General features: G+C 41.2%; 2 protein-coding genes across 3 annotated transcripts in view; both read right to left on the bottom strand.

Annotated features, from left to right (window-relative positions):
* The window catches only part of LOC140907042 (tubulin beta-2 chain), a 455502-nt gene that overhangs the window by 149326 nt on the left and 286246 nt on the right, over positions 1 to 19930 (bottom strand). The gene's annotated exons all lie outside the window — the stretch shown is intronic.
* Positions 1 to 19930, bottom strand: part of SLC22A23 (solute carrier family 22 member 23) — a 165391-nt gene that overhangs the window by 111972 nt on the left and 33489 nt on the right. For both annotated transcript variants that reach the window (XM_073332151.2, XM_073332152.2), the window contains exons 2-3: positions 19052 to 19155; positions 15680 to 15834 (exon numbers count right to left, since the gene is read on the bottom strand). In XM_073332151.2, the coding sequence (XP_073188252.1) occupies positions 15680 to 15834; positions 19052 to 19155 (259 nt within the window). The remainder of the gene's footprint in view (positions 1 to 15679; positions 15835 to 19051; positions 19156 to 19930) is intronic.

The following is a 19930-nucleotide window of genomic DNA, read 5'->3' as shown; positions in this document are numbered from 1 at the left end:
GAGGAACTAGAGGAATATATGGGACTGAGAACCAGTGGGGCGGGGAGAAGGAGGTGAAGGTGTGGAGAAACAGATCTGAAAGAGTCAGGGCACAAGGGGAGAACTGGCACTGGCTGTGAAAAGAGACTAGGACAAGTAGCTGGGAGAGGGTGGAGGAGATGTGGAGATTAGATGAGGAGCCTGGGGTGGGTGATCTGGATTAGGAACCAGTAGGAACAGGGAACATAGGTGACTAGAGAGGGAGGAAGAGAGAGAAAAACTGGACTAGGAGGGGAAGAACTGAGACTGACTGGGGAAGAACACAGACTGGGAGTCTGGGGGAGTGAAACTAGGTCTTGCTGGGCAAGAAAAAAGGGACTGGGATGAGAAGCTCGAGGAGTGGACACTGGAACGGTCTAGGAGAGGAGAATGGGACTGAGACAAGGAGTCAGGGATGGGGAAGAAATAGGACTGGGACAGGGACAAGTAGTATGGGATGGGGCAGAAGCGTATGTGCCCACTAGAGTTCATTCCTGTCCAGAGCCTGGAATGCAACCCAAGATTCCAGAGTCTCCTCATTTCTCTATTGTCAGTGAAACCCACGGCCAAAGTGTCCCATCCCCGTCTAATGTCAGTACACAAAGGATGACAACCTACTACTGCGATCAGTTGCTCTGTTAGATCAAGGTGCAGAAGTCTCTGTGGTGGATATAATGATTCCAAACCTGATGATGACTCATGTGGATGGATGTCAATACGATGCCACCTGATGGAATTTGTTTTTTCAGTTTCCTTTTTTAAAACCCTAGGAGATTACACACACAAATCCCTATGTTAAAAAGAACATTATTAAGGTTGTAAAGTAAAAGATAAGAAATGCCAGAAAGAAAGTTGCCCATTTAACCTTAATTCAGCCCTGTTGTGCATATGCGTTTATGATACCGTCTACATGGTCATACACTACTTTCTTCACAGGATACTGGTCTCATTTAGTACAGAGGATGGCTGTGCTCAGTTAATGAGCAGATATTCAATATTTTGTTTTTGCTTGTCCAGGCAACCTTAATTCTGGCATTTCCTAACTTTAAAGTTACAAAGTCAAGCAAGCACTCGATGTTCTTTTAACATAGCTTTCTCTGTGCGTGTGCGAAAGAGAGAGAGAATGAGAACTATATACACATACACACACACACACCCCTACCCTATGTATTGCTGAGGTAAGCTGACAATTTTTATCGTTACATGAATCCTGTGTGGAGTGTACATTGAGACATAATTAAGTCCATAATGAATCCACACAGGATTCATGTAACGATAAAAATTGTCAGCTTACCTCAGCAATACATAGGGTAGGTATGATATGGACACAAAACAAATCCACAAATAAAAAACAGAGCAGCATGTACTGACTCATTTTCCTAAGGAACTGAGAATTATACCAGGATCCCAAATGATAATAGAAGATGGTTTCACGCAATTTTAGGCCTTCATCCTGCAATTTGAGGACTTTAGTGGGGCTCCACACAGGAAAAGAACTCTTCCTTCAGTTTTAGGATTAGAGGAAATCAAACACAGTATAAGAGAAACTGCAGTAAGTAAGTGTAAATGGCTACTGCGATTCCTGTGATAACTGCAAACTTTTAATAGAAGGGAGTCAATTGCATATGCCTCGCAGAAATAAAATATTTACGTGCTCAGCACTATTAAATATTATCTATCATCATCCAGGAATGTTACAAGACATTTTGAATCACATTTACTGAAGATGTTCTTGTAAATATGTCTCAGTTCACAACAAACTTGTAAAGGGAAGAGGTGAATACATTTATTGTGCCTAAATTGTCCGTGTAATATACTAGAACTGATGAAAAAACAGAATTGCCATCCAGTGGGAAATTCCAATATTTTGATATTTGTTTTCATCCCAATCTCTCCCCATTTCTGATCCCATGATGCACCATGTTGGCTCTTCAACACGGAGAGACTGCATAGCCTCATGGGAAATGTAGTCCATGGAGCTGGGCCCTTAGGGCAGAATGGGGGCATGAAGGATCCAGAACTGCAACTCCCACAAAGCACCATAGCAGCTCAAGATACAAAGATAAAAGTCAACCCAAAATAAAATATTTAATTTAATTTTCCCCAACAGAAAATTCTACATAATAATAAAGTCTGTGCTGGAGCATTGAGGTTTCTGCTATGTTTAAATTGGTTTAGTCTTAATTCAATTTAGTTTTTAGATAAATTCAGTAGGTTACCAATAAATTTTTAATGTATTGTATATATGTTTGTTTCCTCATGAAGTGTAAATCTTATTTCACAACAGTTTGGGTTCATTAAAGATTTAGAGCAGGAGTCTCAAACATGTGGCCCGTGGGCCGCATAGCCCCTCTCACCCCCCGCTGAGTCCCTGCTCCTCTGCCTACCTCCCAGTGCTTCCTGCCGCCAAACAGCTGTTTGGCAGGGCTTAGGACTTTCCAGGAGGGAGAGGGGAGGAGCGAGGACACAGCACACTCAGGGGAGGAGGCGGAGAAGAGGCAGGGCCGGGGCGGGGATTTGGGAAAGGGGTTGGAATAGCTGGGGCAGGGGAGGGCTTTTGTATCTTTGTATGAAAAGGTGTCAGTGATGCGACCCTTGGGCCAATGTACTAGTCCTCATGTGGCCCTCGTGGTGATTTGAGTTTGAGATCCCCGATTGAGAGAGAGAGAGAGAGAGAGAGAGAGAGAGAGATGCAATTCTAATGCTGTATACAGTTTCTGGAAATTATGTACTTTGGCAAATTTTAAATGTATTACTTTAATGTTTTTTTTTTTTAAATCCTGAAATTCTATCATACTACTTCACAAAACAATACTCCAAGTCCAATACCACCAGAATAAAGGTATTTGTGTATAAATCAATTCCAAAGTGGATACTTGTTACATATCTGTTAGCACAAACCAACAGCATACCTGATTGAGGTATCATGTCTGATTTTTCCCATTCTCTCTCCTTTTCAAAAGATAGATTATTCCGAGGAAAAACTCCTCTTCCTTATCTGTTTTAGATATGGAAACTGAGTTTCCTCAGCTCTGTAATTCCTGACCCAAATAAAACGCAGATGTATCAGAAACTTAATCACTCTTACTTCAGACTTTTTTTACATGTTTTTCCAATCTATGCAGCATAATAAATCCCCTTTGACCTTGTTTTTTAAAGCCCATTATGTCCAGTTTTCATATGTAATAATTACTCAGCAACACATTTTCATGTCAACTCCTAAGTGACAGTTTAAAATTCATTAATTAATTAAGAAACGGGGAGGGGGGTGAGGACGGGAAACAAAAAAATACAAAACATGCCACTGCAGTTCCAAATAAAGATCTCAAGATTCTCTTGCAATACATAAAAGCGGGAGGTTGAAAAACAGGTCAGTCCTGTAACCATCTTTCAATTCTTGCACACTGGACACAGACAGCAACATCTATTCCTTTATTCACCCACTACATACAACAAGCTTATAAAAAATTAGCTTTCTCCTGAAGAACAAGCTCAGTGAAGAAAACAATGAAGCTGTGTATTCTCATTTTTCCATGTAAGAAGCTGACCTTCAGTACTGTAACGTTGCAATGCTGCATTTCTGCTCCTGAGGGCCTAGTCACTCGCTGCCAAGTCACTGGACAGAAAGCTTTACTCTGAGCAACAGACTATTTATTGTCATCTGCTGACTGCAGGTTTCTATTTATTCTCTGCTGAAACTCCTCGCACATTGCTAGCAAAAGCTTGCCGGTGAGAAGGAAGTCCAGTAACTGAGACCCGATCATATCTGGTTCTCTAATCAAGTTTCAGTGGATTTTTTCTTTTTTAAATGAGCCCAAGGATATAGCCTGCTCATTCCAAGAGCTGAAGGGTGCTAAATTAAAAGAAGAAGCACAGATACCGATAATGGACATGCTTTTCTTTAAAGGATCTGCAAGAAGCATTTCTCTTTTGCCTGGTTAATTTTTCCCTATGACAGGACAGAGATGTCCTAAGAAAAAAAGTGAAGACTGTCCGCTCAAATGAAGATGACCATTTTGGGAAGAAGATAGCTTGAAGTCCTGTTTTTTTAAAAAAAGTTGGTTCTCTCTAGCATAGTTGCAGAGAAAGGCTGCTTAGAAAAAACACTCACATCTTCAGAAATCTTTAGCAAGTGAAATTAAACACCACCACTTCATATAATCGACTATATTCTGTAATAGGATTTTGCCATTTATTTCCTGATACCAATGCAGGATGTTTTTGTAAACTGGATACTTCCAACTTGTTACCAAGAAGAAAAAACAAACCAATAACTACACGCACAAGCAAATAACCTTGCAAAAACAGTGTCAATGATGGGGATTATACAATTCTGCATTTACAACAGACACAATTAAGCGCTCTTGAACCTGCCGTTAACCTGCTCGACAAGAATATGAAACTTTGCCAAACTTTTGCTAGATTTATGAATAGATATTTTAAAATTTTATATTCCATCTAGGAATCAGGGAGAGGGAGCCTTTGTTAAGCCGCTCTAATCCACTTAGTACAGACAAGGGAGTTGTTTCTGAAACAACTGATCTCCCATAAAATATTTTACTTCATGTTTCATTCTTGTGGGCAGAGCGACATCAGACTATAAATTCAATGTGCAAGCTGCCACGGGCAGAGTGCATGCATAGAAGAAGTGTGAGAATAGGGGGAAATGAGAGTATTTCATAATCATAACAGACAAGTGTCTCTCACTGCAAATTGGGCCTAACTGTTAAAGACATTAATATCTCATTACAAATTTCACCAGCCACTTGAAACCCAGTGATGGGATCTCTGTGATAGCATGGCATCACACAGCAGTACTGCTCTCATATTAACAGTCACTAGGCTCTGACAGATTTTTTATGGTCAATACTCTTAATTGTACTGCATTTTTGTTCTTGCAACCTCAAATAACTAGGTGATGCATAGTTCAAACCTATGTGCAACCTTTGATTGTTAGCATGCCTCACTCTTTCGTGTAAATGATGGTTTTTCTTCTAGCTAAAGTGAAATGGTTTTTAATCACACCCCATCTTATCAGGAGTCCCATGTCCTCCATCTTGCTGTGTGCTACTTGCTCTGATCAATGCTTGGAGGTTGGATCTAAAGGATATCACTGGGACGGATATTTGGAAAACTATAGGTTACTGAAATGCAACAGTCACAGGTGGTGAAGAAGAAAGTGTGCCACCTGAAGAAGGGGTTAGAGATAGACCAGACACACCTGGTAAAGATCCATGAATACAAGCAGGTACTCAGTATGCTATTCCAGATCTAGCATAGACACCAAAAGAAAACCCGAAGTAGGAGATGGGACCAAACTTGAGACAAAAATCACTGCTCGAACCTCTCTCCATAATGAGCCAAATCTGAGCCTCGCTAATATTGCCTGTGTCCAGATATAGATTTCAAAACCTCTCTTACACTAGTTCCAAAGTGGTCAAATGTGACATTTTAGTTCTGCCCCACAGAGAAAGGATAAGGATAAAGTGTTCCCTGCTGCAATACAGTTTCTATTCGCTCACTCACAAACTCCTAGGTTTGAGGACTGACAGGATGTTCAGTACAGAATTGATACAATTTCCTTTTAAATCAAATGCTTCTTAAAAAAAAAAAAAAAAAAAAGCTACTGACCCTCCCAGGACTACTGCATTATTTTGCTTTGAAATTGTGTTTTGGGGATAGAAACTCAGCAATGGATATCTTCAAACACTGATATTTGTGTTCTGGTCCCTGAGGCAAACAGCAGGGTTATCTTTAGAACATACAATTATTAAAGTACCAATAGCAGCTCCATTACTCTCTCCCTTCACTTTTCTCATCTGCCATTTTAAATCTCAACTCAGATCTCTCAATTCCTTTCCATGGATTTCTCAGCCTTAATGTTGCTAAACTTTTCCAATATTAGTTTATATGTTGCATTAAACATACAGCCAGGCAGCAATCTTTATGTATGTATGACATTAAAAGCTGCACTCGTTTATTGCAATGCAGAAGGGAAAATAACCTTGGAGAACAAAGTCAGAGTTTAGAACGGGAGAAGCATCCTGGCATGATTAGACCAGGTACACTGAAGTTAAGGAGGTTAGGACATCTCATGTATGTGCAAAGAGCATTCAAAATTAAAAGTATCTTTCTCTGGTTTCCCCACTGATCACCCCTTTGGAATCAACACAGGAGGGAGACCGTAGTGCCAAAAGAAGAGCAGTTGTGAAGTTTTCAGATTTACAGAACAAAAAAATGCTCCTTAGTTTCTGCCACAAAAGGCAAGGACAGAAAAAAATACAAGTTCACGTGAAAGAATCAAAGTTATTTCCTCACTGTCAATCCGAAATCCAGGGCATGATTTTCATTTACACCAAGGCCTCTCTATACTAATCTAGCAGTGTAAAGCAGTGTCAAGATGGAAACGTTTCAAAACTTAAATTTACACCCACTTTAACACCCCTTTACACTGTCAGAGTGATGTTAAAGGATAGAGCTGGGCTGGATTTTTCATTTGTATTCTCTCCCGCTTCCCTCCCCAACAAAAATGCCTTTCATTTAAAAAAAAAAAAAAATGTCCACAGCAAATGTTTGTTTTCAACAAAGACGGGGGAAGGGGGGTATGAGGGCTTGTAACAGGGTGGCTTGCCCCTTTAGGGTAGAGGTTCTCAAACTTTTTCTTGCTGAGGCCCCCTCAACATGCTATAAAAATGCCAGGGCCCGGCAGGGGGAGGGAGAGCGTGGGGCTCTGGGCCGTGGGGGGACCCTTGGGCATAGGCATAGTTTTACTTCTATCTGGGGGAGAGAGGGAGGGCTGGAGCCAACTCCACACAGCAGTGTCCAGGGAGGGAGCACCGCCTCCATCCCCTGACTCACTCATGAGGCCACCCAGCCTGTCTGGGCTGTGGGGGGACACAACCAAAAATATAACTTGAAGTAGGACTCAGTTCAAACCGCTCAGGGTGCAAGGAAAGGGTAGCTAGGGGCTGTGTGTGTAGACAGGAAGGTAGCTCAGAGGGTAGTTAAGGGCTGCGTATGGGGTGTGGGGGGCTCCCAGTGGCACTCACAGCTTCGGGGGGCAGGGAGCATGGCTCTGGGGTTCCCGGCTTCATCGATCCACTGCTCCTGGCTTGGGGGAGAGGGAGGCCTGCTGACTTCAGCCCCACGCCTCTCCTGGGGGAATCAGGTTTCAGCCATGGGGCTCTGCAGCCTCCCTGAAAGGGCTCGCGGACCCCCAGTTGAGAACCACTACTTTAGGGTATGTCTACACAGCCCATAGGAGCAAGCCGGCCACACCTGGTGGATAGTCTCAGGCTAGTTGGACTCATGCTAGTTCCTTCAAAATAGCTGTACAGACAGTGTTTTCAAGTTGCAGCTTGGGCTGGAGTTCAGGCTTTGAAGCCCACCTGGTTTTATGCAGATATTTTTAGAGTGGCAGTGTGAGCCATTTTAATCTGAGCCTATCAACCTGAGCGGGGACGCTCATTTCCGTGGGCTGTGTAGACATACCCTTCTGGGCCAGAGGCATGGGGCTGGCCAGCCAGCCAGCCTTGGTGAATCATCAGAATCAACTGGGAAGGGACAATCTGTACCCTATGTTTACCACTGTTACACAACTATGATAAACTTTATAAAAAGTATGCCTTGTCGGGTATCATTTGAACTCATCATCATTTGCTGATCTTTATTGTACTGGTAAAATGTGTGTGGCAACTCCGTATGTAAAGGCATAAGATTCTACTCTATGATGTTACTACGGCATCTTCCAAATCTGGGGAAGCAGCCCAAACCAGTTCCTCAGAGACAAACAACTAGTCAGCATCTCAGCCAGACGTCGGCATAATCAAACAGACTATCACCAGTTTTAAGTGGCTATTCTCTGGCATGAAGAAGAAATTTACATTTTGGTAATGGAACAGACTGGCTGGAAAAGGTATAAAAATGAGGAACAGAGGCCCCAAATCACCTCTCTCCACTCATAGCATCAAACAACATTTGAAAGACAAAAAAAGTACCACTGAACTGGGGGAGTGGTCAGGGATGAAAGGGCCAGCCTGACTGCTATGAGCAAGGGGTTTAAAAACAAAAGAACCTCTTTGCTTCAAGTTCACTTAGCTTATTAAGTTGAGTATTTGCATTTTACCTTTTTCCTTTGTAACCAATTCTGACTTTTATGCTTCATCACTTAAAATCTATCTAATCTAACTGTCTGTAGTTAATAAACTTGATTTATTGTTTGATCTAAGACTGTGTGTGTTTGGAAACTTCCATTTGAGATAACAGGATTTGTCATTTTCTATTAATGAAATAATGGACTTTCTACGAGAGTGTATTGTCCAGAAGGAAAGAGCTGGGCAGTACAAAATGCACATTTCTGGGGACAAATCTGGGACTGGGAGTTTGCTGGTGTTGCTCTGCAATATAATTCAGGAATGGCTGACTAGAAGCTCTCATATCATTCAGCTGGGAGTGAATTTACATGCTAGTGTGAACAGGCCAGGAGTGGCTGCTCTTACAGCAAAGCAGTGTAAATGGCACCCCAGGTTAAGAACTGAGGGAACACAGCTGTTCAACGGTACAGATTGTACCCTGTGGAATGTCACAGGGACTAAGTGATTACAAAAGTCAGCAAGTGGCTCAGATGGGGGGGAGTGTGGGGAGAAGCTGCAGGAAAGGACAGTGACCTGCAGCAGTCCCTAAGGAAGGAAGACTCTAGTGGTCAGGACTGGGCAACATGGTGACTGGGTAGAAAGCCCCGAAATGGAAGCTTTGTTTTCCTTGCGTGAGTACGTGGTCATTTGGACAATAAATGGAGCCCAAAACCAAGAGCTAAAGACTTATTTGGTATGGCTGATAATTGTCCAGGCTAGTGAGGAAGCCAGTGTCTCACAGGGTTTCAACTAAAATTTCAGTTTTCAGAGGGTTTTTTGGACAAAATGTAAAAAAAATTTCAGCAAAAAATTTCAACAAAAAGGAGAACTTGTTAGTTTTTGTGAAGACTTTTCATGGGAACAAAAACTATTTCTCAACCAGCTCTAATAAAAGGACCCTAGTGTAAATGAGAATAAGTTTCCTCAGTATTTAAGTTGAGGAGTTTCTTATTTTCCTATTTGAGTGTCTTGATAAAAATAGCCCTGAAAACCACAACTGTTGTCCCAGAAATATAATGCGTTTGTGAGATAGACCAGACTTCTCACACCAAGAATACCAAAGCTGTTGAAGCTCTTTTGGAACAATTAGAGGAGGATACTTCACATGGAGACTGCAGGCTGTATTCTGAACAAGAAAAATCGTGGGATTGATTTTTTCTCATCTGACCCATTATATTGGATAACACGGTCATCCACAAGAGTATTTATCCACAGCACTATGGTTGGGCTGCATTTCCAATTATGCTCAAAATACATTAAATAAAAGTTTAGATTTTACATCTCATGTGGGATTGACTCTATGGATTTCTCTTAGCCGTACAGCCGATACCTGAAATATTCCAGTAACTGGGATGAGTAAATTGATTCAGATTAAATAAAACCCAGTTCCAATTTTTGAATTATTCAAACTTTTTCTCACCTCCCAAAAAGTTAAATACTTCCTCTCCTCTCCTGACAAACTTCCAACCTTTACTCAACATAATCTCAGGGTCACAGCTGGGATACTGTCATCTTCAAATGCTACTTCTGGGAGGAGAGAAGGTTGACAAGTGTCAGAAGGGAGCAATGCATTCTGGAGCAACTGTAATGCTAAAGTGCAGAAGATGTAAGGATTAAAATGGAGCAGTCAGCAAATGCCCTGAAGGGAGAGTATATGCCCTGAAGAAGAAAAAAAAACAACACAAAATAATGGGGAGCAGGAATAAAGAGATTGAGGTGACCTGATAAGGTCAGAGGTCAAGATTTGGTTTTGCTGAGAAACAGAATGTGGAGCAAGGGAGATTTTTTTTTAATGAAATATTGCATGTTGGGACCTGTAGTTTCGTGGGCTGCATCCTACTTCATTTTGTGCAGGTTAAGCACAATCCACAGGGGGTTACTGAAAGGTTGTCAACACAGACCTAGGTTGAGCAGCTTGGGGCTCCCTAATTTATATTATTTTACTTAATGTTTCTTATACAGCAGCAATTAAAAAATTAAGTAGCAGTAAACTTACCAATATACAATGTATAGAAACCTGCACCTCGATCAGATATTTCAGAAATTTGAATTTGTTCTTTGAGCAACATTCAATACTGCACTGTTCGATACACTGAAGTGAGATCCAGTGAAAACCTCTCTCAAAGGATCTGTCTGTGATCACTCTTGCTACACCAAAGCTGAATATAATTAGTTAGGGTAGATAGTGATTATATAAACAAGAAGTTGTTAATTTTAAAACCTTGATCTTGTCACCAGAACAGAATCTTATCAAGGCATCACAAAGTCAAACCTCATTTCAGTCTGTCGGGAAACTGGTTGAATGTTCCCCTCCCCCACTTGAAAGATTCATTTCATAGCTTTAGTCATGCAGTCGTTCAGATTTGGATTGCACTAAACAATTTCTCTCTCTCTAACACTTAACGTAACTCGTTTCGGCTACATTTGTTCGTTTTGTTATTGAAGGGTTGGGGGAAGATAATGATGTACTGAGGGTTTGACTAGACGCTGGAGTGGTCGTACCCATTCAAGGTCAGATTACCAAAAGTGCTCAGAACCCAGGAGCTCATATTCCCACACATATAGCTACATTTTTGAAAAAAGCTCAGCAGTTACCATGCTGAAAATCTGACCATTTATTTTGTTGCCTAATTGGTAGCATCGTTCTTTTGCAAATCTGGCCCTGAAAACCCACAGCCTAGTAGCTGGATTTGCTCTGTACAGGTCTTGCGCCTTTCTTCAGCTAAAACTCTAGCCTTCGACTACAGGTTACAAGTCTTCCAGAAAAAAAAAAAAAAATCACCAAAAGGCAGCCTCCCTTCTTGGTGAGTCAATAGGACCCACGCTAAACTTCTGCCAACTTAAAGTCACCCTCAACCTTTTAATCCTTTAAAATGGACAAAGAAAACAAAGCCATAAAGCTTATTAATTATACAAGAGACATCACAATTGAAAAGATTACTGGACAATCTGAACCGTCTTTTGAAGAATGAGCTAGAAATTCCATAGCAGGTATCTCCACGGAAATTTAAAGAGACTAGAACAACGTGGCCCTACTTCCTTTTATTGTGCACCGAGACTCAGGGGCACCAACCCCCTTGCAGTGACATGGAAATACATCTCCTCCCTTATAACAAACCTATTTTCAGAGCCTATGTACATGTTCATTCAAGTTTATGCTTTCTAATTTCTCAAAGCAGTCTGCAGCTCAGTCACCCATGAAATTACTGAGCATTCTAGGATTGTGTGCAAATCTGTGCTACTGCTCATGCTGTCTAAGCTCAGGTAAGGTCATTAGAATGATGGCATGTTAAAGCTGTCAGCAGCATTTGGCAGAAAATAACCTTTTCACCCACTGAGAGACCTCAGTTCACATCATCGCCATTTTCCTTTATCACCACACTGCTTCACATTATAGAAAACTTCAAAATCAGGAAAGTAGGGGAGGAAAAAAATCTTAGTTGCACTGCAGGTGGTCTCTTTCCATATCATTTTTAGTTTCCTGTTCCCTTTGCTTTGTGCTATGCCTTAGGAGGCAATGCTCCAGCTCTGTTCTTCATTCCGGTACACTGAGAGGGATGCATTGCAATAACATTAGTTTCTTTGCAATAGCACAAAATCATTTGAAACGATAAAAGAGAAGAACATGCACGGATGTTAGTATGCCAGTTCTACTCACCCAGAAAGATACTTTCCCCTTCAAGATTTTTAGCGTGGAGGACTGTGCCTTCTTAATGAATATGACAAGTGTCATCGCATTTTAGCGATAAGAAAATCCCATGCCAAGTGCCATTGGTCTCCATTTTGCACTCTACACTATAGGACCCCTGCATTTGCATGGAATTCCAATGAAGTTAATGGAGCAAAATGTGTCACAAATTGCTATTTATGCAGAGTCATTGGCAGGATCTGGGCCTTAGTAGTGTTTTCCTGTCTATTTAAATATAAAGCTAAAGTAAGCAAGGGGTGGTGCCACGCAGAAGTCAATCACAACAACTCTCAGAGCAATGGCCCTACAAGACTAAGTGAGCTAAGGATGGGAATTACCTTTGTGTCAGAACCAAAAAAACGATCAATGTCTTCCTCATCACATGCTCAGCAATTGTCATGTTTGCTGAGTGCACTTTGTTCAGTATGACTAATAACCCGGGGGAGGCCGCAAGCAAACCAATTCAGGATAGCAGTGGGAGAGAGCGTGCCTCTGGCTGCTGCATGTGTATCATGTTTCAGGGTTAGCTGCACACCTCTGTCCCCTCTTCTGGTGTCAGGCCTCGAGCCTTCAAATTCTCTGAGGCAGAATTCTGCAATTCTCCCACTTTGAGGCAGAGTGCTGGGTTAGTGCCCTGTGCATCAACTGCGTTTACCCCCAACAGGTCTGACTAGGTTCAGCTACTTTCAGTTCTTCCCTTTGGGACCTGTGACCAGTGGCTCACAGAGTGACCCAGAACTGCCTTTTTTTAAAAACAAAGTACTGTTTAATCTTCACATAGGAACACAGCATAGCAAGAGAAAAGGATTGTTAAAAACAATGAACAGCCTATACACATCTATCTTACCTAAGGTAGACCTCTCAACTCAGAGCCCCGCTCCCACAACTTCTGCGGGATAAGACTGCTTCCCAACAGTCTCCGCCTCAATCTCTTTCTGAATCATCTGACCTCTTGTGAGAGCATCTGTGTCTTTAAACCCTTCTGAGGATTTGATACCTCTCTGCTCCCACACAATTCAATCTCACCATTGTCTTTGAAAGAATGTGAGTTCTCCAATGCTCAGTTTGGGGCTGGAAGGTGTGATTTTCAGCTCGAGCAGAGATCCCTGTGCTACCTCTGATCGGACTAGTGCGCTAAAAACAGACGTGTAGCCGCAGCAGCCCAGGCTAGCCACCCCTGTATGTACTCGTCCAAGACGCAAAGTATGTATTCTGGGTAGCTAGCCCACTACACGGCCATGGCTACATTGCTAGGTTCTTTCCTCCCCAACACCCTAATGCACTTAGGGAAGGTGTAATTCCAGCTCGGGTAGACATGCCTGCACTAGCTCAGGTGTAGTTCCCATGTAGACCTACCCTTAGTGCAGGGGTTCTCAACCTTCATTGCATTGTGACCCCCTTCTGACAACAAAAATTACTACATGACCCCGGGCAGGAGAGCCAAACCCAAAGTCTGAGCCCCACCACCCAAAGCCAAAGCTTCAGGGCTTCAGCCCTGAGCCGGGGGGCTGTAACCTGAGCCCTGCCACCCAGGGCTGAAGCCCTTGGGTTTTGGCTTCAGCCCTGGGCGGTGGGGCTCTGACTTCGGCTTCAGCCCCGGGCCCCAGCAAGTCTAATGCCAGCCCTGGTGACCCCATTAAAACAGAGTCACGACCCACTTTGGGGTCCCGACCCACAGTTTGAGAACCGCTGCCTTAGTGTATTAGGGGTGTTTGAAAGGAAAGAAACCATTAGCTGTTCTAACTCTGCCATTCCAAGTGCCTTGCAAGGAAACTAAAACTTAGCAGTCCTATGTTTTCAAGCAACACTTTAATACTATTTCCATTCCCAAAGCATCTGAGGTGGTCATTTATAAATTTCCCTTAGGTGGGCACTAAGTCCAATCATAACTAGGAAGCTAAACCACATCTTTGTGGCAGGCTAATAACCTTTGCAGGCTATAAACACCTGTACGGTTTACTTCTATTCAGTAACACTGAAAGCTGGGGCCGGATTTGAATTATATGAGCAAAGGCAGGAGAAGAAAATGTATCCAAGGTACCATAGAATTTATTATGGCACACTGAACAAAATCTTGTATATATTAATCACCCTATCTCCTCTCAATGTAACCTAAAGACAAAAAAACAAAAACAGAACAACCCAGCACTATGAAGGATCTTATGTATGTGCAGGTTAAGGATGTTGTGCTAAATCCTGAGATTGATGGACTGAATATTAATCTACTTTACAATAGGAAGTAAATAAAACTTTATGAAGAACTGTACTGAAGGTTCCAGGATATATTTTGATAAATTCTTTTTCAGTGCCAGAAATAAAAGAATAAAATGCCATACTTTCCTGTCGATAAGATATTAGATGCTAATTATGGTCATACTACTGTACATGGTCATTCTACTGTACTTACGGCAGTACTCCAGACACAGCTGCCAATCAAAACAGTTTTGCCTGGCTCCTGGGAAGGGAATATCTTTATCTATATTCCAGTATAATGCAGAGAGGTTGAGAGAGAAAGAGGCAGAGGCCTGTGAAAATATCAGATTTAGGAATTTATCTTTTATGCCATTTCTCTTTCCCCGCCTAAACTATGAGTTGGACATTGAAGAATGTTTATTAATTTAGCTGGAAGTCACACTTAAAAACCGTTTTTAACTCTCTGATTAATAAAAATAGCAGCCAATTTTAGAAGTGACTAGTCTTTTGTGTTCCTGACTTGAGATGCCTTAAAGGAGCTTGATTTTCATATAGTGCTGAGCAAAAACCTTGAGGGGGGGAGAACTGGAGGCTTTTGAAAATTTTGGCCAGTAAGGGTAGATCTACATTGCACTTAAAAACCTGCTGCTGTCCCATGCCAGCTGACTCGAACTCACAAGGCTTGGGTTAAGGGGTTGTTTGATTCCAGTGACAAAGCCCTGGCTGGGATGATTTAGATTGGTCCTGCTTTGAGCAGGGGGTTGGACTAGATGACCTCCTGAGGTCCCTTCCAACCCTGATATTCTATAATTCAGTGCAGATGTTGGGGCTTGGGCTGCAGCTCAGGATCTAGGATCTTGAGAGGTTCCCAGAACCCGGACCGCTGCCTGAGCCCAAATGTCTGCACCACATTTAAACAGCCCCAGACCCTGAGGCCTGCAAGCCTGAGTCAGCTGGCATGAGGCTGTCTAACTGCAGTATAGACATCATTTAGGTGTACCATATCAACCAGCAGTCCTCTCTCTCCTTACACGACAGTGAGCAAACATTAGTTTCTCACAAGATTTCCGTCCAGTTTCTCTCAGCAAACAAAGCAAAGCAGTTCAGAGAACAATGCGACTCAAAGAAAGAGCATGAGACTTCACCAATTTTCCCTCTCTTTCGCAATTCTGTAAATGACTATATAGAGGAATAATCCCAGCTACTAATATCAAAGACATCTCAGTAAAAATCACGTGCCACCATACATACAAAGAGACAAGGATTTTTCAAATCGCTGAAAAGAGTTGTTGTGAAATCATGTTGACATCTGTTATGCCGTGAACGTTGCCAGGACACAGGAGGCAACTCCCAGGTTAAAGAAATTCAAAAGAATAAACATTGTTTGATCCTTTCTTCCATTTGCAAACTCATGAACACGTTTTCTGCATAGGCTGATTCTCCAGCAACGCAAGAAAAAATGGGAATTGGGGCGGGGGAGGAGGAATTTCCAGGAACAAAACCAATGCAGTAGACTTAAAAGAACTCTGGGATTCAACTGTTTTTTGTACAAGTCTCTTGAAAGACATACTGCAGGAAGTATAACACATAGCAGACTGTGTATTTAAGCAAAACATGTTTTTTGCTAAATTATGAAGGTAATACTCACGCAGTGCATACAGGGAGAGGATTATTCCAGCCAGGCAAAACCCTTCAAAAAATCTGAGCGTGCTGAACATTGTCACATTTACCGAGAGAGCCACAGTCAGTCCAAATATCAGAATGAATATAACCGAGAAGAGTAGCACTGGCCGTCGACCAACCCTACAAACGGAAAGTGGGGAGAATAGTGTTAAAATCCAAGGTGGACACAATACTAGATGCTTATGTCTTGCAGAGGACATAGGCACAGTTGGGAACAAATTACATAGTTCCTCCCAAATGCTGCTACCAATTTTTAATAGCAGCCAACACACTCCCCACCCCCCACCCACAGACACTTCTCACATTTCTGCATATTAAATTCAATTATTGCTTTGATTAGTCTTGCAAAGATTTCATGGACAAATTCATTTATGAACAGATTAAAGCAAATAGCATTAAGTGCATCACTATTTAATATAAGAGCCATTTTCAAAGCCTGAAAGTGAACAAAACAGCAAATAAATATATAAAAATTGCAGTAAGTGCAAGCCTTTAACAAAAATTATGACAGGCGATTTAGGAAAAAGCCCTTAGTTTTCCATAGTGAGGAAAGGTCACTTGATTAATAGAAGTTTCCCCTCAAGAGAAGAGACATTTTCCATGCCCATTAAATTTACCAGCGAATTCTCCTCTTGCCACATGCTTCAGCTTCCACAAATCTCAGCTTTCGTTTAGTTAAAAACTAAGTTTCTAGCCCCTGTGGTTGTGGAAACAGCCTCAAAAATGTAAACCAAGTATAAACGGAAGAAGCATCACTTTTCTGAGTCTTCAGAGAACCTGAAGCAATACCTCTAAAAGAAATGAACTGCTTTATTCATCTCAATCAGCACCCCCCTGGATTCCACAATCCACCAGCTATGAAACGCGGAATATTTCCAAAGGGCCACAGGTTTCAACATTATTTGCAGCCAGACACCTGCCATTTTGTTTTGGACAAAGGATGCAAGCAGCCATAGACCTTTGTGCAACCAGCAGTGTATGGGATGGGATATTCAGATGCACTTGCAGATACATGCATCTAATGCTATAAAATATGCACTGCTGTCAAAAGAAAAATGGTCTGAAGACAGCATGTGAGGGGCAAACTCTGTGCATATATAAGCATGAATATTGCCATACGCTGAAAATTCTAAGTAAGCCCAATTTCCAGTGATCACGGTGCTCCTGTAGAAAGAAGCAGTAAACGTTTTTTGGTAGCACATTGTGCTAGCCCAGAGTGTGACAAACTGCCCATACCACACTGTATTAGAACACGTGCTACCATCCATAATGCACTGGTTGTTGGATAAGGATTTGGTCCCCAGTTTGAATAAATGGAGTCTCCACATGCTGGATCCCATAGATCTTCCACCTATACCTACCCACACAGCTAAGATTTCCCCTAATAATTACTTGGTGAATGAAAATCACTATAGTGTCATGCGGTCATCACTTATAGCTTTAGAAGTTTCCTTCTAAAGGAACACCATCAACTTAAAAATCTGTATGCTGCAAACAAATTTCTTTATCTAGGTAACTACCACAAGCTCAGATTATTAAAAGTGAAAATTTTCAAAATCCAATTTATGTCACTATTTATGCTCTCTCGTTTCATGCATTTCTCTCAACTTAGACAATGCAAATAAATTAAGTCAGTTTCCCTTTTGTAAATTTGGTCACTTACATCTGTTTTTCCCAAACTTTTAAAAGCTGAGCACCCTACCCACACCCTTCTGCAGGGCAATGAAACAAATCATATACTCTCACCCATCTCCCCACAATTCTGTCACATGTTGTTTAAGATCTACCCTAATTTTAGAATTTTATTTAAATGAAATAAAACTATACGCCATCATACACATCCATAAGGCTTTATTTTGAGGAGCAATGAATATCGAATACTGGACATTAAATAAATATTTCAATGCCACATTATTTTATTATTTAAAATTGAAATTAAGATGCTGTGAAGCTTTGGGCCACGTTGTTTCACACATGCAGCAGGGTTCGCCTCCTCACAGCTGTGAGGTATGGCACCAAAGTGAGCAGTAATCATGTAAATCTTCATAACACCACATCTCCTCTCATCTCTTCCATGCTTCAATCAGTAGTGAAAAAAGTATAATAACTGACAAGTAAGTTAGCATCCACTGGAATGAATGGGGCAGGTTCATACCATAAAGCTATTGTTTCAGGCTTTCTGCAAGCTCAAGCATATATCACTTTGGTTACAGTATAAAGTTTTTCTTTGTAATCATACCAGCTAGATATATTTTTTTTTTAAAAGTGAAAGCAGATTCTGGAGAATAATTGAGAGTTCTATCAATATTCCCATTCCCCAGTAATCCAGAGGGATATACCCCCACACTTTGAGAAATGCAGATATGTATGTTCTTAATGCTGCAATATTTGGAAAAAGAAAAGGAGGACTTGTGGCACCTTAGAGACTAACCAATTTATTAGAGCATAAGCTTTCGTGAGCTACAGCTCACTTCTTCAGATGCATATCGTGGAAACTGCAGCAGGCTTTATATATACACAGAGAATATGAAATCCAGGTGGATTTGTGCTGGAAATCACTTTAGATAAGCTATTACCAGCAGGACAGTGGGGTGGGAATAGGTATTGTTTCATATTCTCTGTGTATATATAAAGCCTGCTGCAGTTTCCACGATATGCATCTGAAGAAGTGAGCTGTAGCTCACGAAAGCTTATGCTCTAATAAATTGGTTAGTCTCTAAGGTGCCACAAGTCCTCCTTTTCTTTTTGCGAATACAGACTAACACGGCTGTTACTCTGAAACCTGTCATTATGCAATATTTGGGTTTCAAACACTGCAAGGGAATGGTCATTTGTTTCAAAACAACTTTTAAAAAATAACAAAACAGTGGAAAGGTTTGTAAAGGCCTTTTAAAAATAAGATGAGAATTTTGGCCAAATATGTGTTGACACTGTCCCTTTTACCAGCAAGTATGGCTAAAAAGTAATTTGTGATTGTAGTATCTATTTGACAGAACACTAGAGGCTAGTGCTATCTAAAACAAACGCTCCATTTTTAAATAATTAGAAAATATTTAATTCTGCTCTGTCATGACAGCAGTACCAAAGTGTGTCATCAGCAAATAATTAGAAGTCAATAGTTAAGTATTTTCCTTTTGTTATTTATCATGCTATAAGTGACTCAGCCCAAGCAATTAAAACAATTTTGTACTGCCAATTCATGCTACTCTTTTCAGAGGTCTGCAGATCTAATTATTAAAAGGTTCTTCCTGAATAGGAACTTTTAAAAAAGTTCGAGAGAGATACTTAGCATCTTTATTCATTTAAATTATATAACATTAAAAGATTTTTCACTCACCAGTCAGCTATACATCCTGTTATCAAGTAGCCAAAGATTAAGCCTACCAGTAGGGAGAATTTAGCAATATGGACTTTCCAGGAAGATTCACAAACGAGATCCCACTGAAAGAAGAAAAGAGATAGGTACATTGAAACATACTTGATTCCTCTCTGGTGCATTTAAACATACAGATGTTGTTGTAGGTGTTCTTTTCAATTTTAGCATTCACACTTAAAAATATTCTTAATTCATTATTCAAGTCCACATCCAACTCACATTACTGGGAATGAAAAGACTCTCCTTTACTTTGGTGAGAGTTGGATCAGGCGCTTAGTTATACACTAAGAAGTTTGGTCATTAAATCTTTCTTCCCAAGTTTGTTTATTTGGATTTATAAAAATGGGCATCTATCCATATGTTCTAGGCAGTCTTGAACTAACTTAAAAATATATCCAAATAATACCCCAACATGTCAGCAGCAAAATTCTATGTAAACCACCACCAGGAAGTCAGACAATTTCAAATCTCAGATTTCCCTAATCCTCTGTTTTCAAATGCCTGGGGAAGATGATCAGTTTTGTAACAGGCCACAGAGTCACCAGGTTCAGGCTACTTCAGATCAATTGACGGTAACCTTTTTGCAACACAGTATAGTAGCCCCCGTCAGTACTCCACTTTCTCTAGAGTAAGATGGGACGATGGTGTAAGAAAAACAGCCTGCACTTAGGAAAGGCTACGTTCTATTGACACAGAGGTAAGAAGAGCAGTAGGACAATCAAGTGCAAGAGTGTGTCGGCCTGATTCAGCTCTTTCCACAGTGCCATTTTACGGTGCCAGGATAAGAAGGTGCTGGAATTGCACTCTAAAACCATCTCAGTTGCTGAAATTGTCGTACTC

This window comes from Lepidochelys kempii, chromosome 2 (genome assembly GCF_965140285.1).
Source record: "Lepidochelys kempii isolate rLepKem1 chromosome 2, rLepKem1.hap1, whole genome shotgun sequence".
NCBI lineage: Eukaryota > Metazoa > Chordata > Testudines > Cheloniidae > Lepidochelys > Lepidochelys kempii.
The sequence above is the reverse complement of the archived record's forward strand: the minus strand, read 5'-3'. Positions and strand labels throughout refer to the sequence as shown.